Source organism: Urocampus carinirostris, chromosome 12 (assembly GCF_059441175.1).
Source record: "Urocampus carinirostris isolate Australia breed hairy pipefish chromosome 12, RoL_Ucar_1.0, whole genome shotgun sequence".
Classification (NCBI taxonomy): Eukaryota; Metazoa; Chordata; class Actinopteri; order Syngnathiformes; family Syngnathidae; genus Urocampus; species Urocampus carinirostris.
The window spans coordinates 5158767-5185025 of record NC_142360.1 but is presented as its reverse complement, the minus strand read 5'-3'; the positions used below and the strand labels follow the sequence as shown (position 1 = coordinate 5185025).

The 26259-nt window shown below is 37.0% G+C and overlaps 2 protein-coding genes across 2 annotated transcripts; both read right to left on the bottom strand.

Annotated features, from left to right (window-relative positions):
* Positions 1-437: 437 nt before the first annotated feature.
* tax1bp3 (Tax1 (human T-cell leukemia virus type I) binding protein 3) lies at positions 438-11969 on the bottom strand. Its single transcript, XM_088349773.1, has 4 exons — positions 11777-11969; positions 9854-9973; positions 7412-7489; positions 438-4175 (listed from the first exon to the last, which is right to left on the bottom strand). Exons 1-4 carry the CDS (start codon positions 11813-11815, stop codon positions 4017-4019), a joined length of 396 nt encoding a protein of 131 aa, XP_088205899.1. The 5' UTR covers positions 11816-11969; the 3' UTR covers positions 438-4016.
* A 3936-nt stretch (positions 11970-15905) lies between these two features.
* Positions 15906-25757, bottom strand: hsh2d (hematopoietic SH2 domain containing). Its single transcript, XM_088349760.1, has 6 exons — positions 25670-25757; positions 25381-25536; positions 22725-22814; positions 21677-21842; positions 18853-18981; positions 15906-16774 (listed from the first exon to the last, which is right to left on the bottom strand). The coding sequence occupies exons 2-6, from the start codon at positions 25509-25511 to the stop codon at positions 16475-16477; spliced, it is 816 nt and encodes a 271-aa protein (XP_088205886.1). The 5' UTR covers positions 25512-25536; positions 25670-25757; the 3' UTR covers positions 15906-16474.
* Between the last annotated feature and the right edge of the window lie 502 nt (positions 25758-26259).

Below are 26259 nucleotides of genomic sequence, written 5' to 3'. Positions count from 1 at the left end.
ACTGTTGACAGTCCCTGGCCTGTTCTTGGGTTGTGGCAAAGTTGACACCAGTCCATTCCTTAATGTTGTGGGCCCAGTTCTTCTTCTGCCCCCTTAGACACTGCCCTGGGGAATTATCTTGGTCAATCCTCATGATCTTGTGCCACTGATATTTTCACACATTAAAATGCTTAATCTCTTTTTCTAATTTATATATATATATATATATATATATATATGTAGTATGTATCTTCTCTTTTCTGAGAAAAAGGTAACATTGAGTAAAAATGAAAGTAAAAAAGCATGTTTGTAAAGTAAAAACCACTTGGAACAAAATAAATCTTTTTCCATTGGCAAGTAATTGACAAGTACACTTTTTCTTAAAAACTATAGCAACTGAGAACCAGATATAACGTCAAGAAAAGGCCATCCAACAACAATAAAGTACTGAGCCAGAATTCATTCATTGTGTCTTTTCATTGTTATCCAAAACATCTGCATTACACAATCATTACCCAAACATTTGGCCTGGGAAGCGATATTATTAAAAAAAAAAAATCAAAAGCAGACAACGAGAATTAACATTACGAAGTAATAGGTTGCCAGTGGAGTGAACAACAATATTCAAAGATACAGAATACCTTATCACTGTTTGTTATTACAGACGCCCCCCCCCTACTTACGGACATTCGAGTTATGTAAAATGGTAGATTTGAACGTTTTTTCGGGGTGTCGAAAAATACTTGGACATTGCTGTGTGTTAGATTTTGTATTGTGCACCTTTTTCAGAGTACAGGACAGTACTGTAGTGCTTCTTTCCGCCGCTATCGGAGTGTGGCGCTGTGAGTGGTCACCCAGCATCCACCCCGAAGAAGAAATCCGCCTTTCTCTTCCTAGTTCGTGTGTAAACATTCTATACTGTATATACTAGCTCCAGCATGCTAAGAACTTTGACATTTTTATTGTTTAATATCTGGTGCATCCATTCAGTATGGTTGGTGTAAAGTGTAAAGAAGAAACAAGCTGTTTCTGTGGAAACGAGAGTGGAATAAGAAAGCTTGATGCGGTTGAGAAAATGGTTGGATCGCTTTTTTTCGAACACACTCTACCACGGAGGAGGACCTCTAAAAGCTCATCTTCCAAAAGTAAGTTAAAATTAACTTTATCTTTATAGAGCATACTACTTTATGAAATGTTTATCGTTTAGTACAAAACAATACAGGTTACTTATACAAGCCTTAAACATACCTATATAAACCATAAACATACATTCCATACAATATAGCACTGAAGTAACTTACAAACAAATTTAACTTATGAACAATCGTTCGTAAGTAGGGTAGCGTCTGTATTAGAATGCAAGCCGGTGTTGGGGTCCTTGTCGAGCATAATAAAGCCCACCTACACAAATTTTGGAAACTGCACATTGAAACAGGATAAAAAACATGTCAGTATAACTGAAAATTGTGAAATCTGCATTGGAAATGGATGAAATTAATTTGCAGAAATATTCACATGATTACAACGAAGGGCCACGCATCCCGAAAGATTTTCGAAATTCTTCTTTTAAGTTTCCATGGAAAGTTTTAGGAAATTTACCAGAAAAGTTTAAAATGGGGTCATTAACCCTTTTGAAGCTGAGAGCTACTTTTTGTGACCGATTAACGGAAACAAATTATGTTGTTATTATGTTACCAGGTGGTAATTATTAGAAGAATGGGTTAAAATAGGCTTTAATCAACCACAAAAAGGTAAAAGGTCACAGAATTTCCCTAACATTTTCGAGAAACTGTATTCAAAGACAGTGATCATCTCGTTGATTTCTCATGCCAGTTAGAAATTTGATTTCCTAGATTTTTGCAATGACCTATCACTGGTTGGCTATTTTCAGAGACGGTCCACAGGCTAATCAGCTGTTAAAAATAAGGCACAGATTTAAAGAAAATATTTAAAATACACCAGACCTGTACAATCCAGGAAAATGTGTGCCGTCACCATTATCACCACGGTAACAAGCTCTATAAAAACTAATGTCCTTTTCTATTGGGAGGGGCTTTCTTTTGTGGCAATTATTTTATTTTAGGTTTTAACAGATGACATTGTTGACATTCTGATTAAATACAACAACCAAAAATACTATAAAAGTTATACTTTTGCTGTGGTTTATCGCCATGGTAACAAGCCCTACGCTTGGAAAATGTTTATATTTTACTTTGCCAATTGCTTTTGTTGAAGTTACTAACTTTTATCTTATTTTAGATTTGAACAGATATTCTTTACGATATGGATGATTATATACACAGCAAAAAATATTGACAAGCGTCATATATTTGTTGTGCTTCTACAATATGGTGACAAGCTCTATGCTTGGGAATGTCTATAATCTATTTTGACAATTTACAAATCAGACGGAGCCGTTTTCAGCCAATCAGAACGCGAGGCAGACGATAGCCCTGCCCCTTTTTGTATCACACACAATGCATGGCATACTAGCCGCTACACCGTTTTACCGCACATAGGAACGATTGGAACTGAAACAAAGTATTATTTTGTTTTAGTACGCTGTTGTTGGATCGGTTAGTTTTCAGTGAGAGAAGTTTGTAAGTTACTCCGGCTTGTAAGTTACTCCGGCCTTTTGCACTTTCTTTGAGTACATCACTGCGCATACCGCATTAGCATGTGACGAAAACAAATACAAGCCAAGGTGGCATATTTTAATTAAAGTCAAACTTGTATATTATGGGATAAATAGGATGTGGAGTTCGTGATCTGGGGTAACGGGTTTGTGAGGCTTGTGATCTAGTTTCTATATGTTCCTTGCTGGAGACTCGGAACGGCTGGAGTTAGCGCCACTCGTTTCGCGAATTGCATTTTCTGGGTCGCTCATTTGTATATCCTCTATATACTGTTATCTCTCACAAATCTGAATCCATTTCTATGTGTAGTTGGTACGGAGCTTTTTACTTCCTCATAGATCGCCAACATTTTGCATCCACCCTTGCCGTGATAATAACTCTGTCTATAATAATTGAGACCCTGTTCTACTGTATTTTGAGACAAGTTTGCATCATAAGGAAGAAATTATACGGCTATGCTATCAGGAATAGCGACTAAAAAGTTGCTCGCTGTTTCGGCCACTCTATTTGGTCCGCGTATGATACATGGATATCACATCAATGGTGGGCGTGGCTTAGCCTGCTCTGTAGGATCCATTAATTGCTTTTGTAGAAACAAATGTGTTTGTCTTGCTGTCGGCCACCCCTCTTGAGGGATATGATAGATAGAATAGAAATAAAGATTTTAACAGATATTTTTTTGTCGTCATGATGAATGATTAAACACTCCCAAAAAACTGAAATAGTCAGAGAAGTATTTTTCTTGTTTTATTGCCGTGTTATCAAGCTCTACGCTTGGAAACATCTATTTTGGCTTTTATTTTGGAATTTACTCTTGTGGTTGTTTTGTTTTGGGTAATTAGGCTTTTAACAGTTTTTCTTCACATTTTGGAAGATTATATACACAGCAAAAAAAACTTGATTATTAGAGTCATATTTTGTCGTGATCTATCGTCATAGTTACAAGCTTTATGCTAGAAAAAAAGTTTTACTCATTTATTTAGAATTTCTTTGTAGATTTTCTTCAAATTTCAGGTTTTCCCAGGTCATTTTTCGTTACATTATAGATGACTTAATACAACAAACGTTTTGATTATAACATCAAGATTATTGCAGCGGTGCAGTCAAGTCATGTTTATTTAAATGACGAATACTCAAATCCAAATCCCTAAACGAGACTAAAAAAAATCACACGTGTAGGTACCGATTAATGGTAGGAAGCTAGAGGTTTTGTTCAAAGTTGGCATACTAAAACCCGCATCTCTACTAAAATATAACAAAGACACTACCAGTGTAGTTGTTGTTTTTTTGTACTTGGTTTAGGTTAAAAAGAGATCACGTCTTTCATTATGTCCAGTGACCAAATGGAATGAAGGGACTCAAAAATCTCAGAAATCAAGTCCAGGGGTACCCTGGTGGCGGTCAGTGCTGCGTTCGGTGGGGATGGCCCCCCATGGAATTTTTTACCGCCTCCTCCAGGGATTTTCTGGTTACCAAAAGCCGCACCACGTCTTCCTTCTTCTTGGTCAGTCTTTTGCGGGCCTGGTCGTGGGTCACCATGGTCATATCCCAGCCGTTCACCTGCAGAAACGAACCTTAGCTTTGCCTAATAATCTTTTCTATCTCATTTTTTTCGTTTAAGTCTTTATCTTGTGATGCGCAGTCTAATAGCATTGCATACCTGCTAATAGGGGGCGTAACAAAAGAAAATAAATTTTGATTAATGTACCGTATTTTCCGCACTATAGGGCGCACCGGGTTATAGGGCGCACCCCCCAAAAATAGTTTTTGGTCCTATATCTTCCATACATAAGGCGCACCGGATTATAAGGCGCTACAATGGGAACGTCGACAAAACAGTCAGATAGTTCAGTCAAACTTATTACCCCCTTAACATTCCAAAAGCTTGCAAAGAAGCAAATACGTGTCGTAGACACGTGCGGATGCGGAGTCCGTACAATGTCACTCAAATGCATCGTTCCAAATATCATTCGGATGGTTAAAGTCTTGGGATTCAAGAAATGCCAACCATTCCTTAGTTTCTATTTTCTTTTTCGCTCGCGTCTTTACTGTGCATATGACAATAAACACTTGGAATTGAGTTTAATTTAAAAAAGGACCCATCACAGAAACATCGATATCACTCTGAAACAAGATACTGGGAAAATATTTAGCCGGAGTAGCTCACCGAAGTCGTTGTGTTCAATAAAAATGTGCAACCATGGTCCTCTTATATCCGTGAGTGTAGTAAATCCAGGAGAGTAAAATATTTACAAATACAGTACAGAATAGTAAAATACTGTTTTCTCTATGCCGTCAACCCAACATACTATTCACATTCATCTTTTTCGGCCAATTGCAGGCTTTGTTTTGCCTCTTTAGCCTATGCGAGCCTGTAAATGATAAAAAAGGATCCGCCCTCTTTACCTCCGAATAACTTTAGCCAATAGTGATCGATTCAACTGATGATTGACACATCTTTTTCGGCCAATTGCAGGGTTTGTTTTGCCCCTTTAGCCTATGCGAGCCTGTAAATAATAAAAAGGATCCGCCCCCTTTACCTCCGAATAACTTTACCCAATAGTGATCATTCAAATGATGATTGACACATTGGTTAGCCAATGAAACGCCGGTATATAAATCCCAGCATACACCGCGGACTACTTCGCGTTCGGGGGAAAATCTAGTCGGCGGCTGCTTTGCATTAGTTGCAAGACTTTGCGACTTAATATTGATCCACATATAAGGCGCACTGTATTATAAGGCGCATGGTCAGCTTTTGAAAAAAATTAAGACTTTTAGGTGCGCCTTATAGTGCGGAAAATACGGTATATATATCATGATTTTATTTTTATTTTTTTTCAAATCGAATTTTGTGACCTCAAGCACATTTGCCTAACACGCGAAAGGTCCCCGGTTCGAGACCAGGTGGAAACATATGTTGGTCTGAAGAAGGATGGGCGCCACCGGGTTGTACTTGCCCAAGACACACCACAGGAAATGGTGCCCCTACGACCATAGTGGTAAAGGAATCTAACCAACCAAACATATTCGGTACATAAAAATGTGAGAAAAAAGTGGAAAATGGAGGAAGAAAGTGAGCAACGAGAACAAAAGCCGGTGCTCATAAAGTTTAAATCCAAAGTATGGACACATTTTGGTTTTTACACAATTTGCGGGAAGACTGAGCTAGACACGACCAAAACTGTCTGAAAACTTTGCCGCAGAACCTTTATTCCACTGCGGTAACACCAAGAACGCGACCGCACCTCTTTTGCGCTTTAGGTTTATAATACTACTGTAGCTGTATTTAGTAGTTTTTGTTTTGTAATATTTTTGTATTAGTATTTCTCCATAATATAATTTTGGTAGTGGTATTTTAGTTTGTATTTCTGTATAAGTATTTTTGGTTGAATTTCCATAGTAGTATTATTTTAGTATTTCAGTATTATTTTTGTAGCATTTCCAGAGAAACACTATTTTAGAATTTCAGTAGTATTTTTGTTGTATTACTGTAGTTGTATTTCTGTAGTGTTTCAGGTGTAGTATTTTGGTTGTAATAATTTTGTATTCTGCACTACTGTCATGGTATTCCCGCAACCCTACTGAGGATAAGCGGTGCCTGATAATGGAAGGATGGATGTAGTAGTATTTTTGTGTTATTTCGATAGTATTTTTTAATTTTCAGATTGAAAGTAAAATAATATATTAGGTCCCTGTATTTAAGCACTAAATGTGATATTTAGTATTGTGTAATTTGGTAGTATTTTTGTAGTATCTGTGTCAAAACATTTTGTGGTAGACACGCATAGGGACAGTAGAGACAAATTTGAAACAAAAAAAAACCCTCACTTTTTATCATTTGAACATCAAGTTGCTTGTTTTCTTAGGAGAGAAAATTAAATCGCAATCATATCAATTCGCAATACTTGTAGAATCGCAATTATAAAGAATATAGATAGAACTGGCACCTTAGTATCGCGATACAATCGAATCGTGACCAAAGCAAATTGTCCCACCTCTACCTCTCAATTCTATGTTTTTCCAGTATGTATTACGCTTTTGATCATTTCAAATTTTGTACGCTGTATTTTTTTTTAGTATGATACTTTTTTTTTCAACCAATCTCATCTTGCCCATTTCGGCTCTAATCTGGTAGCAGGGTACAACGTCATCGTAGATTTTTACCATTGTAGCTGTATTAATCTAGTGTTTTTGCTACGAATAATTTAATTTGAAAATTTATTTAGGCAAGATCGCTTTCCATACAAAAAGATTTGAAAAAATGTACTCTGCCTTCCTCACTCTAGTGCAAACAGTGAGAGTTTTCAAACATGTGAAGAAAGTAGTACATACAGAGAGTATAGGAAGACAGTGGGAACTGATGCGCTGACATTTTTGTTAAGAATTAACTAAATTGTTGAGCATCTGTAGAACAGTAAGTTTGCAAAATCCTACACTGTATAAACAACACAAATTTTACTCCAAGTGGGGAAATACCTGAAAAAGATGCTGAAAGAATTGTTCGTGTTATTTATTTCTATCTAATTAATTCAAATAAAATAGAACTTGTTTTTGTTTTTTAATTCTACATAGTCTGTGAGTATATTGGTGCTACGTTGTGTTTGTAGGGTTTATTATCGCTTAATAAGGGGAATTGCAACAATTAATAAAGGGACTAATTGCCTGAGGTCGACAGGTACGCGTTGAAAAGATTGCGATTGCATACTACGTTGATATCTATGACAATAAAGACTATTCTACTCCTGTGAGACACCCGCGTTTACACAGCGTCATCTGGTGGCTGTTTGAAGCACCTGCATGATTTTGTCTCCCATCATTAGGCCGGCCATTTCTGCTGGTCCGTTTGGAGTTATCCTGGTCACATAGATTCCCTGAAAAACAAAACAAAAAAGAACACATGAAAAATTATTAATTTATTACTTAACATTAAAAGTACTTTTAAAGTGAATTATATAGACAACAAAAGACTAATCGAATCTGTAAAGCTAAATCAAGGGACCATAACAATAAAGAACTATAAAAAAAAAAGAACTATAACTTTTAACAATTATTATTTAATCATATCTGAGGTAAAGTACTCGAGTTTTACTTATGACTCAATTTGTTAGTCATAACTTTCATAAAACAGCAAAAAAGAAGTGAACCACACAACTTTCTTTCGCAGTGAAAGTCTCTTGACTTGGTAATTTCTCCAGTGTGTGTTACTGCTCACTTCTTTTGGATGATGGGCACAAAAACAGCCAAAGAAAAAATGAAAAATAGTTAGCCAAATGGATATTAGCGTCGGAGTTGAAAAGTCTTGGGTCTTTTTAGAAAAAACAGAAAAGTTAAGTTAGCTTATCAGACAGTTTATTTTTTAAATAAAACATAATATTTGTTTAGTCTTAGTGATCAAATAAAGACAGTGAAACAGAATGATTTGCATGTAGGATTTGGTGTATTTTTGGTGTGCCATTTCCCAGCGGAGTCTAACCTTCAGCTATTTGAATTTGCTAGAAAATAATTTTCCTATATGATAACATCAATTAGAACATTAGTAATAATGGTCATCAAGCAATTGCATTTAAAAATCTAAAGGAGGGGAAAAAACAAAACACCAATAGCACATTATTGCCATTTTTATTACAGTAACATTTATAATGTTTGATCCGTTTAAAATTGTATCAAACTTGTTTTTTTTCTATTTTAGTCTCTTTAAACAAGCGCAATAGATGCAAAAAAACCATTGTGAGGATACACAATAGAAAGGATCAAAACAAAATATTGTGTACTCTTAAGCAACAACACCAACAGGTTATACTTGCAAAATATGCAACACAATGGTGCTTAAATTAATACATGCCTTAAAGTGGCATTGTGTAATAATCTGTTGTTGCATAGAATGGATCTTTATTGTGTGCATTTGAAAAAGACTCAAGACGGAAGGCTAAAGAATACCACTTGGCAAAATTCCCAAGCCTATTCCATATTTTCTTGCTTGAGAAAGAATCAATTTCAGCCAGCGACAGGACGTGAAAGTTTCTGTTAATGAGCAACAACAAAAGCAAGAGTGAGCTTGAAACACCTGGAGCAGCTGAAAAGTTAAAATAGAGCTGGTGCAAGTGGCCTACTTTGATGGCTACTGGGAGATGCTACTGAAAATCCAGTAAAAGATTACATAAATTTGTGAAGCCTATCAATCCTGAATCACTAAACCAGGGGTTCCCACGGGCCCAACATAGCACTCTAAGAACAGCTGAGAAGCGCGTGGACCTGTTTGGAAAATAGTTAAACAATAATAGGTCATTGTGATTTTCTAGTAAAAGGATTTTTTCAGTGGTTGCCTTGAGTCTATTTAAGCCGACATCCCAAAAACCTGGTAATACTGTAGTAACAATATAGTAAAAACATTTTATTTTAGTTATTTAAGAAATGCCTATCAAACTGTTAGTCCTTTCTGCTTGAGGATTGGCAAAGGTTGGAGACCTCGGCACGAAAAAAATTTACTTGCTTGACAAGCTGTAGACACCTTATTTAAGTGGAGCAGCTAACAATACTAATAGCAGGTAGCGACCACTGTCTGCGGCTTAGTGCCTAACATGAGTAGGCTAGAGAAGGAAACAGTGGAAGATGCCTCAATCTCAGCCACCACCACATGCAGGGCTCAGTTGTGTGCAGCAAGTGGTCCTCAGGTGCTAAAAGCACCACCGTGTAAAGCTACCCGGTGGTGCTTCTGTAGTAGTAAGATGGCGGACAAACTTGCCAGTTTCTTTAACTTGAGTAATATAATTCGATTCACAGATCCCTTAACTGTCTGGGTTGTAGGGGCACCAATAATTACAAATTTCTAAATTTATGAGTCTTAAAGATAAAAAAAATCCAGTTCAAGAGATTGTTCATGTGTTTTTGCTCATTATTTGAATCAATAGTGCATTATTTAAACAAATGAAGCATAAACCACTTCCTTGAGATACGCTCTAGGCTTTCAAAAAAAGGAAAAAAACCCTATGGCCATTGTCTGTCATCCGATGACATCATCCTGGTTAGTCATCTGAAGCTCTCAGAGATGTGATCAAACATGTTTCTTATAAAATCTCGGCACATTATTTTTGTTTCAACAAGTGCTCAAATGTTAAGTGCTGCTCAATGCTATTTTGTGCATACTTCCGCCTGAAAATCAAGCTCATTAAATGACACAAATACTGTATGGGAGAGGAGTATTTGTCTTTCAAAATATAGCAATCAAGGGCACTCACTTTGTCACTCTTATCCTCCGAGAAGGGGTTCTGCCCAGGATCCTGGTCGATCCCTCCCCCGATACTGAAACCCAAGATGAGATTGTCCCCCTGTCGCAATTTCTGGATCTCGATCCTTTGCTGTAGAGAAAAAAAAACAGGTGGTCAAACATGGGTGATAGTAGAAAGCAGCTGCAGAGTAGACGACAGTGATTGAGGGTTCGCTCATCAACACAAACACTTCCTGTGTGCGTGTGGGAATGTAGACATTTCGTCAGCAGCGTAGCTGACACAATAAGGGCTAAAGAGGCCTGCAGGGAAGTCATTCAGTCAGTGAAGTGTGCCTACACTCTTTTAAGATCCTCGCATTGTTAGAAGAAGTCTGCAAAGTGTGGAAAGTACACTATCAATTGAGCAAAGTGGAAATAGTTTTGGTTAAGTGACACTGAATAGCCTCAAACACACACAAGTTGCAACAAAACCCTCAGAAATGTGAAAATATGCACACCATGTTGGGCCCCCAACTTAAGATGATTAACAATGTGTTGCAGCATTTCCCTGACTATAAAACATAAACTCTTAAATTAAAATGCATGCCCAAAAACTTTGCCTGTCGCATGCCGCATATGTCTAAGATGCTTGTCTGCTATTGGTTTGTGCCAAATCATCACAAATATGCTGATATACTATTGGCTGAACTACTTCCCACAATGTATTTCTATCATTTCTTGCATTATAAATCTTGTGTGCTTTGTGTATTTAGCAAGTTGGCAACTTAATACTGTATTTTTGCACTGTGTTCATTCTCTATCGGTCCAAAGGCTTGCAGTGATCCTAAAGGGAGAAGCAAAAAAAAACATGAAAACCATGGAAACAAAGCTTGCGATTATCAAGAAATACAAAGTAGGTACACGCGTCGCTACCTTCTTTAAGAAATATGGCCACACCCAAACGAAAATAGTTTGGGCGATTTAAGTGAGGATCTTTTAAGCGCAAATAAATCCTTGCAAATTTTAAAATCTTTTTTTATTTCAATCCGTCGTCTCCTCCCTCCTTTTACATTCACCCACTAACTCCACTGTACCAGCTCAAGTCACGTTACATCATAGGTAAATAGAATGTAAATTTTCCTCTACATGTATATTTATTTATAATGTAAATTAATCATATACAGCACAGGTAAATTGCATATAAGTGGTACTTACTATATACATTTTTTTATTTCAATGTCTTTTTGAGATACCAGGGTTTCAGCACGCTAATTACCATAAGTTTCTATCCCCCGCTATACAGCAATATTCATTTAACGATGCCCACCTCAAAATGGTTTCGTATCCCAGGGGTCTACTGTAGTGGCTAGTATCATTTAAATATGTAATTTATGGGATTGGTGAAGAAATATGTTCAGAAAATTAAATGAAAATCAATTAAGAGCAATTTAATAAAGGAATTTCACCGAAAAGGTCAAAGAGTACAGCACTTCCTTATTTGAAGTATCTGGTCGTGATCAGGAATATATTATTTCCCATAGCACTTGAAAGCACCACAGTTGTATTATGGCTTGAAAATCACGTCATTGACGTTGAAGCCCATTGCACTTTCGACAACCATATGGCAAATGTAAAAGATGAATTTAAATTTTTCTATGAGTTAAATTGAATACTTAAAATGATTTATATAAATTTTGGTCGCAGGGGGGAAAGAATGCTTTTGCGTCAGCGCCAGTAGCAATGCGTTCTAGTGCCAAACAAAGCGAAACATATTTAACATAGCTAGCTAGAGAACAACAGGCTAAATATGTAACAAGAAGTATATAATTAGTTATTTAAGAGTAGTAATCCAGTCATGGGTTAACAGAATGAGGAATACGAATAAATTTGTGTCCAAACGAACAGTAGAAAAAATAATTGAGCGTCCCAGTTCCTCTCCAAAACTTCAACTTACCACAACAGCGGTCAGCGGCTGTCCTGGAATATAAGACATTTCTTTCGACGGAATGCGCCTTCAAACGAATAATAACAACGACTGGACTATGATTTAAATGAAATTAGTAGAGAACGGGATAAAATCCAAAGTGGGGCAACTTCTGGGTGACTACATGAGTTTCAGCGGGGTTGATCCCTAGCAAAAAAAAAAAAAAAAAAATAATAATAGAAAAGGCGTGGTTTTGAAAATCCAGCTGGTCAGGTGCATTTTGGGTAATGTAGTAGTGTTTCTTACGGTTACCATTGTAATTTGTTCCTTCATCTTTTTAAAAAAATATTATACGATTTAATGATCCTACAATAAACAAAAAATAAAAAATAAACCCTAGAACACAAATTGTGACAAAAAATAACCAAGAAACACGCTTTAACATCAAAAGTAAGATTATTTAATATTATTGCACGAATTCCAAATCCAACTGCCAGGTGCATTTTGTTTACTACAGTATAGTTGTGTTTCTTTAAGTTGACATTATAATGTTTTCTTGGTCTCCTTATTCTATGACAGTTAAGAAAAAAGTTTTAGTACACTGTTAGTGACAAATCACAACCAAGACAAACTTATTTCAAAAAGTAGATTTTACATTATTGCAGGAGGGATTTTGTAAGGTTTATTGTTCTATATTCTTTATCAATTATCCATTATCCGTTATCGGTCAAATCATAATACGCTACAAAGCAAAGGGGCCGAGACACTTGCTCTCAGCCAAGAGGCTGAGTCAAGGTCCTAGCTAACCACAGAGCCAAGCAGCGATCAGTGCGAATGCACTGTTCCCGGAGGTACTGCAATACCGGGCCGATGTGTGGAGTGGACAGAGCAAGCTCTTATTCCATCTTTATTGATGGAGCACAAATCCAGAACAGATGGAGCACAAATCCAGAACCACATTATTATTTTTTTTTTTTGGTTTGAACAAATTTATTGACACTAAAAACAGAAAACAATCATGACAATCTCAACAGCAATTAAGCACATTCACAATATTATATTCCAATATTATGTTTTTAACAGCAAACACAAAGTGAGGTTTGAACAAACCTTCTCGAAAATCTTATTAGCAATCAAACATATTCACAATTTCATTATATAACATCTTTGTTAGTGTCAGTAGATCCGTCCAGGCCAAAGTCGATTGTCCTCGGTCTGAACAAATCCACCGACACCAACAGCAGCAAAACACAGCCATCAAGCATATTCACAATTTTTTTTATATCTGACAATATGACGTGACGATATGACGTTTTAACATTTTTTCCTGACATTTTCAACATCAATTAAACAATTTCAGAGTTATTTTCTTTTAACAGTAGTTAACCAGCGTGTAAAAGGCAATACTATTGTGCAAGGGCATAGCTCTGACATCCCACCCTCCCAAGCAGCATTCTTCCAGTCCTCTGTGTGGGTCCTCTCCCTTCTGCGTGGGTCCTCTCCCTTCTGGGTTCCACAACCCAGGCCGTTGCTGCCGGGACTCCCACAGTGTAGCTCCGGCTCCCCCCTCCGGGTGGGTGCAGACGATTCTTCTTTATGGCTGCGTCCTAGGCCCGCCGCTCGCAGATTGTATGGTATCTGCAGCCATTTGGAGCACAGCCACAGGGGGGATCTGCCTGCACCTCCATACCAGCAGGTTTCTGGAGGTCCAGATGGCGTCCTTGATGGCAGCGAGAGTGAGCCAGTCCCTGGCAAAGTCGTTCCGAGGCCTCCTCGACCGACTCACCCCGTAAAGCACGTACTGTGGCAAGTCCGGGAACTTTCCTAGTTGTTTGGCCATTGTCCACAAGATCTGGGCAGCGCTGCACTCACAAAAAAGGTGCCTCACCGACCCCTGGGCGCCACAGTCAGGTCGAGGGCACGTCGAAGTCGCTGACATTCCTCGGTGGTGCATTACGGCTCTGACTGGGAGAACTTCATGAGCCACCATCCATGACAAGTCTCGTAGTCTGTTTGGGAGGGCAGGATGATTGACGTTGCTCCAAACCGTTGTGGATTCGCCAAACGCAAGCCCCCGCACAGGGCTTACTGTAGCTCGCCCTTGCACAATAGCAATAAGGGCCCTGTGGTTTTGTAAAGTGTTGCATTTTAAAATCAACTGGTCACGTGCATTGCTGTTAATGTAGCTATGTATTCTAAAGTTCCCATTTGAATATTTTTGTCGTCTTTTTTATTTTTGTACAATAAGGGAAAATATTACAATTAAAAAACAGTACAATTATAGATACAAATAGAAACCAATACAACAACTTTAATTCAAAAATCTATCTAATAGTACTGTACAGTATTGCACGTTCCAAAATCTAGTAGGTCAGAAGCTTGTGGGTAATGTATTTTATTTTTCTTAGAGCAGCCTTTTGAATCATTTCGTCTTCTGAATGTTCTTCAACAGTTAAAACAAACTCGTACAATTTTAGACAAACAATTAATATTAACAAATCAAAAGCAGGACAATAGCTTTAATTTAAAAAGTACAATTGATATCCATGCATTCGAAATAAAATCAACTGGTCAGGTCCATTGTTGTTAACGTAGTTGTCATTCCTAAAGTTGCCGTTTGAATGTTTTTCTTCGTATTCTTTTTCTTTTTCGATTGGGAAAATACTTCAATGAAAAAAGCCTTAATACACTAATAATTACACATTAAAACCAAGACAACACTTTAATTCAAAAAGTATACTGGACTGTCTCAGAAAATTAGAATATTGTGATAAAGTTCTTTATTTTCTGTAATGCAATTAAAAAAACAAAAATGTCATACATTCTGGATTCATTACACATCAACTGAACTATTTCAAGCCTTTTATTATTTTAATATTGCTGAATTTGGCTTACAGCTTAAGAAAACTCAAAAATCCTATCTCAAAATATTAGAATATCATGAAAAAGTATACAAGTAGGCTATTCAACTAATCACCTGAATCATCTAATTAACTCGAAACACCTTGCGAGGGTTTCCTGAGCCTTAAAAACACTCAGCTTGGTTCAGTAAACTAAATCACAAGTATGGGGAAGACTGCTGTCCAGAGGACCATCATTGATACCCTCCATCAGCATATCCACAAAAAGTCTGTTGGAAGGGAAAAATGTGGCCGGAAACGCTGCACAACCAAGAGAGATGACCGCAGCCTTAACAAAATTGTGACGAAGAGCCGCTTCCAGAATTTGGGGGAGCTTCAAAGACAGTGGGCTGAAGCTGGAGTCCAGGTATCAAAAGCCACAGTTCACAGACGTGTCCGGGAAATGGGCTACAATAGCCGTATTCCCATGGTCAAGCCACTTCTGAACTCAAGACAACGGAAGAAGCGTCTGACTTGGGCTATGGAGAAGAAGCACTGGACAGTTGCAGAGTGGTCCAAAGTCCTCTTTTCAGACGAAAGCAAGTTTTGAATTTCATTTGGGAGTCAAGGCGCCAGAGTCTGGAGAAAGGCTGGAGAGAAGCAAAATCCAAGTTGCTTGAAATCCAGTGTGAAGTTCCCACAGTCAGCAATGGTTTGGGGAGCCATGTCAGCTGCTGGTGTTGGTCCACTGTGTTTCATCAAGTCCAGAGTAAATGCAACTGTGTACCAAGAGATTTTAGAGCACTACATGCTTCCATCAGCTGAAAAGCTCTATGGAGATGAGGATTTTATTTTCCAGCATGATCTGGCACCTGCCCACAGTGCCAAAACCACCAGTAACTGGTGCACTGACCATGGCATCACTGTCCTTGATTGGCCTGCTAATTCCCCTGACCTGAACCCCATCGAGAATTTGTGGGGTATAGTTAAGAAGAAGATGAAAGACACCAGACCTACAAATGCAAATGAGCTGAAGGCCGCTATCGAAGCATCCTGGGCATCAATAACACCTCAGCAATGCCACAGGCTGATTGCCTCCATGCCACGCCGGATTGATGCAGTAATCCGTGCAAAAGGATTCCCAACCAAGTACTGAGTGCATCAATGGACATTTTCAAATGTTTGATTTAGTTTTGCTGTTATAAAATTATTTTTTTACTTGGTCTGAGGAAGTATTCTAATATTTTGAGATAGGATTTTTGAGTTTTTTTCAGCTGTAAGCCAAAATCAGCAATATTCAAATAATAAAAGGCTTGAAATAGTTCAGTTGATGTGTAATGAATCCAGAATGTATGACATTTTTGTTTTTTTAATTGCATTACAGAAAATAAAGAACTTTATCACAATATTCTAATTTTCTGAGACAGTCCAGTATTTAATGCTATTGCATGTTCCGAAGTCCAACTGGTCAGATGCATTGTGGTTAATGTAGTTCTGTTTCTTAACGGCGTTTTTCTTCATTAAAACAGAATCTTGCACTAAATACAAATGATAATAGTAACAAAATCAAAACCAAAACAACTTTAGTTGAAAAAGTAGTCTAACATTATTGAAAACATTGTGGAAACTAATTATTCAAATAAACTATTGCATGCAATTCACATATAACTGTACTTAAATAAGAAAAATAGGCCATAAAGAATAAATCCATTTAATAGAAAATTCAAATTACATTTTGGTGCTGATTCGTTCACGTGCCGTTAGAAGGCACTAAAACATTCATCTCATACTTATATAATATCTATTACATTTACAAAATGGATGCATGGATGTAGCCTGCATTCACATTAGTCAGGTTCCTCCTTCATATCTGAATTCTGTTGTTTTTTCAGGATTTTTCTGCCTGGTAACCTGGAGCAAAAGGAGGTGGCGGCAAATATTCGGGTGGTAACATTTCGCCTTCGTCGTTGTAAGTGGAAAGCGCGGCATCAAAAAATTGTTCCCAGCTCAAATCCTGCATCTCCTCGCTTATGCCGTTTTCCTTAGAGTCCGTCTCTTCCTGGTGCGCAACCTGAGCTGCGGGGGCCACTTCTGGGGCCGGAGTCTCGGGAAGTTTGACTCGGGAGATGTCGGTGGGTTTTTCTCGGGAGATGTCGGTGGTGTAACGCTTTCTGGTCTTTGGGATGGGCTTTGAATTAGAAACAAAAAAAGAATATTTTTTGGGATGCAGATAGAGAACGAACAGTAATCCCTCGCTGTATCGCAGTTTTCGATGCTTTGCAGATTTTCATCGGAGCATTGTTTTTTGCATTCTGATTGGCTAAACAGTCGCCACTTTTGTATAACTGTAATACAAAAATACTTCTAAAGAAATATTACAAGAGAAATACTCCAAATATAATACAAATATACTACAAAAAATAACATGGAAATAGTACGGAAATACGACAAAAATATGAAGATGGAAATACTACAAAAATACTAAATATGTACTACAAAAATTCTACTATGGACATATACAATATAGTACTATGTAAATTCTTCAAAAAATACTAAAGTAATGCTACAAAAATACTACTACAGTAATACTACAAAAACACTACGGTAATACAACAAAAATACCACTACAAAAAAAAAAATACTACTACAGTGATATGACGACAGAAATACTAAAAAAAATACAGTACAACTACAGTAACACTGCAAAAAAACTACCCATACGACACAAAAATTCTACTACCTAAATACGGCAGAAATACTACAACAATTCTACTACGGATATACAACAAAACAAAACTAAAAAGTAACACTAAAGAAATACTACCGAAATACTGCAAAGATTCTACTATGAAAATATTACAAAATAATAATATGTAAATTCTACAAAAAAAACTAAAGTAATACTACAAAAATACCACCACAGTAATGCTACAAAAACACTACGGAAAAACAACAAAAATACCACTACAATAAAAAAATTATACTACGGAAATGTTACGACAGAAATACTACAAAAATACTACTATAGTGATATGACGACAGAAATACTGCAAAAATACAACTACAGTAACACTGCAAAAATACTACCCATAAAACACGAAAAGTCTACTACGTAAATACTGCGGAAATACTACAAAAACTTCTACTGCCTAATACAACAAAACTACAGTAACACTAAAGAAATATTACCGAAATACAACAAGAATTCAACTACAGTAACGCTGCAAAAATACTACTCATATAACACGAAAATTCTTCAACATAAATACTGCGGAAATACTACAAATATTTTACTGCAGAATACAACAAAACAAAACTAATAACACTAAAGAAATACTACAGAAATACTACAAAAAATACAACTACAGTAACACTGCAAAAATACTACCCATAAAACACGAAAAGTTTACTACGTAAATACTGCGGAAATACTACAAAAACTTCTACTGCCGAATACAACAAAACTACAGTAACACTAAAGAAATATTACAGAAATACAACAAGAATTCAACTACAGTAACGCTGCAAAAATACTACTCATATAACACGAAAATTCTACAACATAAATACTGCGGAAATACTACAAATATTTTACTGCAGAATACAACAAAACAAAACTAATAACACTAAAGAAATACTACAAAAATACAACTACAGTAAAACTGCAAAAATACTACTCATATAACACGAATATTCTACTACATAAATACTGCGGACATACTACAAAAAATGGATTGCAGAATAAAACAAAACAAAACTAGAGTAACACCAAAGAAATACTGCAGAAATACTACAAAAATACAACTACAATAACACAGCAAAAATGCTACTCATATAACACGAAAATTCTACTACATAAATACTGCGGAAATACTACAAAAATGTACTGCAGAGTAAAACAAAACTATAGTAACACTAAATAAATACTACAGAAATACTACAAAAATACAAAAAAAACTAGAATAAGAGTACAAAACTAAATATAAAATTTAGTACTTAAAACCAAATTGATATACCTAATTATAAATAAACAGTATAAAGTATAAATAAAGTATAAAGTACAGTACTTTTATTAGTTTAAAAAAATGCTTGTGCTGGTAAATAGGGTTTATTCTATGGCTTTAATGTCTATAGTGTATATAGATTATCTAAGAAATAAATAAAGGTTTGTACTTCACAGGTTTTGTCTATCGCAGGACTTTTTGGACCACAGCCCCGTAAAAAACGAGAGATAACTATAAATAACAGTGCTAATTGTTTTCTTACTACGGTAGGAAGCGCTTGGCAGGGATGCTCGTCGCCATTTTTGTTATCACAGGGTTCTTTTGGGGTGATGTGACTTTCCTCAGAGTTGGTAGAACTCCTCTCGCTTTTTTTCATCTCGACGATTGGGGCCTGGTGTGCAAATGGAGACAGTAGATGTGAAAATAAGCTTTGACAGCAAACATAAGACAATTAGGATGCTCCATGCCTCACGGATTAGCGTTAGCTTCCAAAAGTAGCACATACTTGATTGCTGTATATTGTCGCCGGAGCGAAAACGATATTTGTGTTTGTTGAGTCTTGAACCTTGGAGTATTTCTACAAAAAGTGGGTTCAAATTGTTGGATCTCAACTTTTGGGAAAATCTAATATTCTTTAAATTGATTGAATTTGGAGGTTTATTTGATTTCGCACCCAAGTTGGCTGAAAATAGCGAAATTCTGGAGTTGGTAAGAGATGCTGTAAGCAGCTAACTTTAGCGGCTAGCGGGAGAGGCTACTAAAAGGGCACTAAACAATCTCATAGGCATGCTTTTTTACAATGAGCAGCTAACAATGACATTAGAGGCTAGCGGCAAGCCGTAGCTAGCGGCCAAGTGGCTAAAATGAGTGGCCAGAGAAAGAAACAATGTTAAAAATGTCAAGAATGTCCAAATGATAGGACTCTGTAATGTTCACTTGCATGACTAGCTGTGGAAAGTGAATGAAACTAAAGGATGAAGCAGGAGCAGCTAACAAAGACAATAATGGTTACCGCAGCTAGCAGCGACCCACAGACTGCAGCCAAGTGGGTAACATAAGTGGCTAGAGAAGTAAACAATGGAAAAAAGTCAAAGATGCCTGAATCACGGAACGAATCACGGAACTCAGTAACGTTCGTTTGCATGACTGCTGCGGAAAGCGAGTGACACTGAAAGACGGAAGTAGGAGAAGCTAACAATAATGGCTAGTGGCGAGCCATAGCCTGCAGCCAAGTGAGTAACATTAGTGATTGGAAAAGGAAACAGTGGCTAAGAAGGTGGAAGATGCCTGAATCACAGAACCCGGTGGTGTTGGCTTTAATGACCAGCTGTGGAAAGTGAATGAAACTAAAGGACAAAGCAGGCGCAGCTAAGAATAACAATAATAGCAGCTAGCAGCGACCCAGAGCCTGCAGCCAAGTGGGAAACATAATTAACTAGAGAAGGAAAAAAAGGAAAAAAGTCAAAGGTGCCTGAATTACGGAACTGAGTAATGTTCGCTTGCATGACTAGCTGTGGAAGGTGGGTGACACCAAAGGACCAAGCAGGACAAGCCAACAATGACAATAGTGTCTAGCGGCAAATCATTGCCTGCAGCCAAGTGACTGACATAAGTGTCTAGAGAAGGAACTAGTGGAAAAATAGAGGAAAAGGGCACTCTAGTTGTGTAATATAGTTACAAATGTTCAGACTTACGAGTCTTTAAAATTGTTTAAGATGTGTGTTTTTGCTTATTATTTAAATCAAGTGTTTTATTCCCACAAAAGACGTATTTTTATACCACTAGAAATCACTATATCATACATGATGGGGTTTTAAAGCCCCAGCAAGAAAAAGAAAACCCTCTCATCCACAAGTGGGGCCAATAAAACAGGAAAAGTAAATCATGAACATAATAACACTCGTCATAGCAAAGATCTTTTGAATTGTAATTATCCTTGTCTTGAAGCCCCAGTGTGTAATATTTGACCAGTAGATGGTACTGTATTGTCTAATGTGAACAAAAACAAGTGCCAAGAGTACAGCGTAGCAACAAGATGCGAGACAGACATGTCAGTATCCTTAGGCAGGGATTGCACTATGTTAAATAAATACAAATTTCTTGACTTTTTTCATAAAAAAATAACACCAGTATGATAGTTCATCTATTTTTGTGTAGTATTCAAATCAATGTTTTTTTTAACTGAACTGAAGTTTTTTGTACCACTAGGAGGCACCAAATATTTCACACTGTCCCTTTAAAAACTCTTACTGTTCAAGAATGTTGATAAACATATTCGTGTCACATATCCTTGGAAAGCTTAAACTCATGGGATTCAAAATATGATGACCTTTTGATTGACACCACTCTTATCCAATTACAAGCTTTTTTCACAGTTCTCAGCCTGCCATAGCCTATGAATGCCTGTATTGAGAAAATGGATATGAACTACTTTGGGTTAAAAAAATCTGCAGCCTCAGATATTCCCAACATAAATGTATGTCATTTTCCCAGGGTGTATTCAAATCACAAAATAAACGTGCGTAAATGCAACCCAGGATCAATTCCAATTTCGATTATCACACGCAAGTGTGTATATCAGTGATCGACTTCTATAACAAGAAGTCAAACATTTACAACTCTTTCACAATGTCTCAAAATGGCCAAAGTAAAATACACAGTTATAGAGGTTATAAGGCTGTAAACTGGTGGTTTCCAAATGGCTACTTTTGGAAACGCTTTGACATACCTTTAGAGAAATCTGTAATATACAATGTTTAGTTTTTCAGATTGTGATCATCTGGGACCAGGTAAGGCTTCATGCTACTGTTCCGGATGTTTTCAAGTTTAGATGCCCATGCTACACATGAAGGCATGTGATTGAAACTATTTATTAGCGAAAATAAGAAACGTTCTATTTCTGTGGTTTTGGTTACTAGATGTTATTAGCACTTGCAGTGATTATTTCAATTTGGAACACAACTTGAGAGTGTTACCTTTCAAAAGAGACCAAAACTGTCCAACAGCATTCAATTTACTTTGGGTACGTCTTGGATTAGGATTTTAGGCCAATTTTACAGGAACGTTAAAGGGTTAAGAGTCCTCACCTGGCCACAGGAGAGTGTCAGGACCTCATTGTGGGCGGCAATGGGCACTTTTCGATGAAAATCTACCAGTTGCTGCAAACTGGGGTGGCGCAATTTCTCGCCAACAATTGCGCAAGAACCGTTGTCTTTGGCTTCGATCATAAAATGGCGGACGCGGCCGTCGGAGCTGAAGCGGCAAAGAAAAAACACACAAAAATAACAATACATAAATATAACAACAATATATTGCTATGAACACTATAACACTGACAGACACGTTGCAGAAAGTGCATATAATTATAGCTGATATGTATTCTATGCTTAATGTCACACATGCTTTGGCTAAGAAAAATATTTCACTCTTTCTTGGATTTTTGATTAAAAATCAGTATAAAATTTAATTTCACTTTTTCTCAGCTTAAACTTTGTGGCTGGATGCAATGGGATTCGAACCGAGGTCACGGCGGTGAGCGCGCCGACTCCTAACCACTCTATCACCAGTAATGTATATGACACATAAAAAGGCCTCAGGTTTTATTTCATCATGTCACTATTTTTACTCAGTATTAGGGGCGGATGGCACCATTTGATGCCTTCTCGTATGATATCTGTATCACTGGTGGTTCAGTGGTTAGAATTATGGGTGAGATTATGGGCTAACTCTCCTGTATCTCGCTCACATTATGAAGAGGTAGAGAAGAGACACACAAGTTGTCTTATATAGGAACTCAAAATGTATTGTAATATGGAACATCAATTCTTAGAACTTTTCTAACAAATAGCGTTGGTTGACGGTTGATGGACAAGTTCTCCAGTGCCCCCCAAACAAATCAAAGAGGCATCGAGGAGATATAAAAATGAGGAGCATAAAAACTTTCAATCCTTCGAATAAGTAATTTCGGCTCATTGAATAATATAGTGTGGCATCAAGTGACTTAATTATCAGGTCTTTTTTTCTATTGGGCTGACAACTGTGACATCAGACTTGGCTGTTATTGCTCCAATAAAAAAATTGCATCACAACAATTAATTTTCTTTTTTAATTCATTTTTTTAAAGCAAAAACTCACCGATACGAAAGCGTGTAGCCAGCCCGGCTTTCGCTGACCCTGATGAGGAAAGATCCCGGAGGTTTGCAGTTCAAAAGATCCTCTGCAGACCTGCACGTAAAAACAAAGACTTTATAACATAAGTTATATTCCATGTTGTTTTACAAAATAGAACATGTTGGGACAGTAAAACAGATTCACTAGACTTATCATAAGGCAAAATAAATATATCATATATCATCACACAATTATTTGGATAACAAGTGAGAGCAGTTAAAAATTCAAATTAAATTTAGAAAATTTTATGAAAAGACACCAGCGTATGAAGGACCCAAAACTCCCCAAAAAAAAGGTGAAAACAAAATGGTGTCAGGAACAGGATCAGGACCCAAATGCGTGACGTTTCTCACACAAGCTTTTATTTTACGGGAAATGGGGAGTCATGCAGCGGTCTGGCGTGGAAAGACAGGAGAGACCGACGAGACCGATACAATTGCCTGAGCAGATATCGGACAGATGGGGTCGATACCGGCCAGGACCGGACAGACAGGATTGATATTCAAACAGGATATCGAAATTAAACAGGACAAAAATAGACGGGAACGAAACAGGAAACCGATATTAAACAGGACACAATAAACGGGAACGATACCGGACAGGAAATACCAACAGGAAAACAGGACCGAGTCCAAACCCACGTCTTGCGGGGCAGAGGTTCGTTGACGGACTGACAAAGGAAGCATGAGACCACTGAGCTAAACTAGACGGAAAGCCAATCTGTCAACGAGCCGCAGCTGGTGCCACACGGGCAGGGCCAATTGGGCGCTATGGCAACCGTGACAAATGGATAACAAAATAATACAGAATTTTATAAAAAATACATAGAATAAATAAATAAAGTAACCGTTTTTTTCAATGTTATGTTATTAATCAGGTTCAAATTTCAGGCACCTTATTGTTTGGTGCGCCTTTTATAGGGAATAAATAGCTCAGAGGAATATTTTGAGAATGTGCCTTATAATCAGGTGCGGTTTATAATCCAGAAAATACGGTGATCATCAGCTCACGAGGTAGTAATTGATTAAAAAGCTTCATCAAATAAAATGAGTTAAGGATTGCATTGCGAGATATGATTCAAATGAAGTAAAAATCTGAAAATTAATCGATTTTAATATTTATTTTTTTGTTCACAAAAATCAAATATACATTTTGGGGGGTTGTTTTTCCTCAAAGAGAGATTAAGTGTAGTAAAACAGAACTAAATATATGTATATATGCATATATGCTTTATTAACCGAAGTAAAACAACCTGTATTACGTCCCAAGATGATCAAAAATTAAGAGGAAAAACAGCATGATAATTAAAGATTTAATTTAAGATTGAAAAACAACACAAAACTGGGGTCCTGAACGCATTTTTAAACGTTTTTGACGAGCGGGGTGCGGAATTTTTTTGTTTCCTTAATAAAAAAAAATTGTGCATTTGCTATAAAAAGTTTGGCAAAAACAAGTCTAATTACAAATGTATTTAATGAATGGATTTGCAGTTTAAACCAGAGATAGAATTTCATTTTATTTTTATTTTTCAACGAAACAACCAGAAAAACCTAGATAATTTCAAGTAATGGTAATCATATTTCCATTAAAGAGACAGAGTGTATTATTTAGTGACTCCTAGGGGAAAAACTTTATTTATTTAAAAAAAAAAAAAAAAAAACACATATTGTAAAAAAAAAAAAGAAAAAAAATCTATATAAAAAAATACTAAAAAAATACTATAATATATAGTATAAATATACATGCAATACATATAAACATGATTTTTTTTTAATATTTGTGGTTTAAGAACTTTGCATTTATTTGAACTAAAATGAGCTGCACCGTAATTGTCAGCCATCTTGCTACTAAGGGTACCTGGAAAAAACCTAGGAAAGACTGTTTTTTAGTCACTTTTGAGCCTCCATAGTTTTTATTCTTTTTCTTTTGCCCGTGCTCATCATGTGTATACAAACTGTGTTTTTCTGCGGTGTGAAATAGCAAGTGTCAAATCGCTTTTGCAGGGTATTATAGACCCCTATAGTTAAGGAGTTTAAATGACTCTTTTTTTTTTCCCCCTATTTTTTTAGTCATGTTTACGCCCTTAATCACAAGGAGTCTCAAATGGCTGCACAGACCACTGATTATTGGCACTAAATATTACACACTGTCCCTTAGGAGAAATTAAACCAGCCAGACACTGTGGGCGCTCAGCACCCCAAAACTCTTAACTAAAATTCACCCCTAATCAATACTATCCTGTATTTGCTTAAATCGGCATAAATTTGCCAGGGCAAAAGCCGGTGAACCACTGAGTTCTAGCAGTTAAGAAACACATGCTTGATGGCTGTGTTTTGCTGCTGTTGGTGTCAGTGGATTTGTTCAGACCGAGGACAATCGACTTTGGCCTGGACGGATCTATTGACACCAACAAAGATGTTATATAATGAAATTGTGAATATGTTTGATTTTCGAGAAGGTTTGTTCAAACCTCACTTTGTGTTTGCTGTTAAAAACGTAATATTGGAATATAATATTGTGAATTGCTGTTGAGATTGTCATGATTGTTTTCTGTTTTTAGTGTCAATAAATTTGTTCAAACCAAAAAAAGGTTTATGTTAAAGCTCGGGCAGTGACTTACTTCCTGCTAATTCTCCAGTAGAACCATTCGGGGACAATTCCGTTTTGAATCCAAGCAGGTTGCGAAGCCACAAACCAATGATTGTTATTATTATTGATTAATGGTCTGTACGGCGAACTCAGCTCAGTCATTTTTGTCTTGAAGAACTGAATGTATCTGTGGAGAAATCAGGTATAAATCCATATTTAACATTCACTTAATACGAGAATATTTCAGATTCATGTATATACTCTGTAAAAAGAATTCTATCATGATTCCATCTACATAAAGTTTTAAAAATCTGACTTACAAATGTAGAGATTTGCAGATGAGACCAAGTCGAAGAAAGCGACCCTTATGAGTCGAATCCCAGTATGGAAAATGTCAAGAGAACTCGAGTGAACAAACCAGTCCAGGTGTGGGCGGGGAGGGACTGCTTCATGTGACATCACAAAGTCATAAAATCGCTGGCATGTTGTAGATTGTCAACAACTTGTGAGAGAAACGCTTAATGGATGCTGTAATGTTGTTTTTATCATCTCCATTAACCACTAGGGTCGTAGAGAATCCATTTCCTGTGGTGTGTTTTGGGCAGGTACAACCTGGTGGCGCCCATCGCTCTCCAGGCTAACAACTGGTTCCACCCGATTTTAAATACACTTCATAAAATGTTTTTCTTTAGTTTTATATTCATATTTTTGTCATGAACCAGAACAGGATCAGGACCCAAACGCGTGACGTTCTCACACAGGCCTTTAATGGGAAATGGGGAGTCATGCACGTAAGGCAGCGGTCTGGCGTGGAAAGATAGGAAGCCAGGGACCGACGAGATTGATTCCAATTGCCCGAGTTGATATCGGACAAATGGGGTTGATACCGGACAGGACGGGACAGACAGGA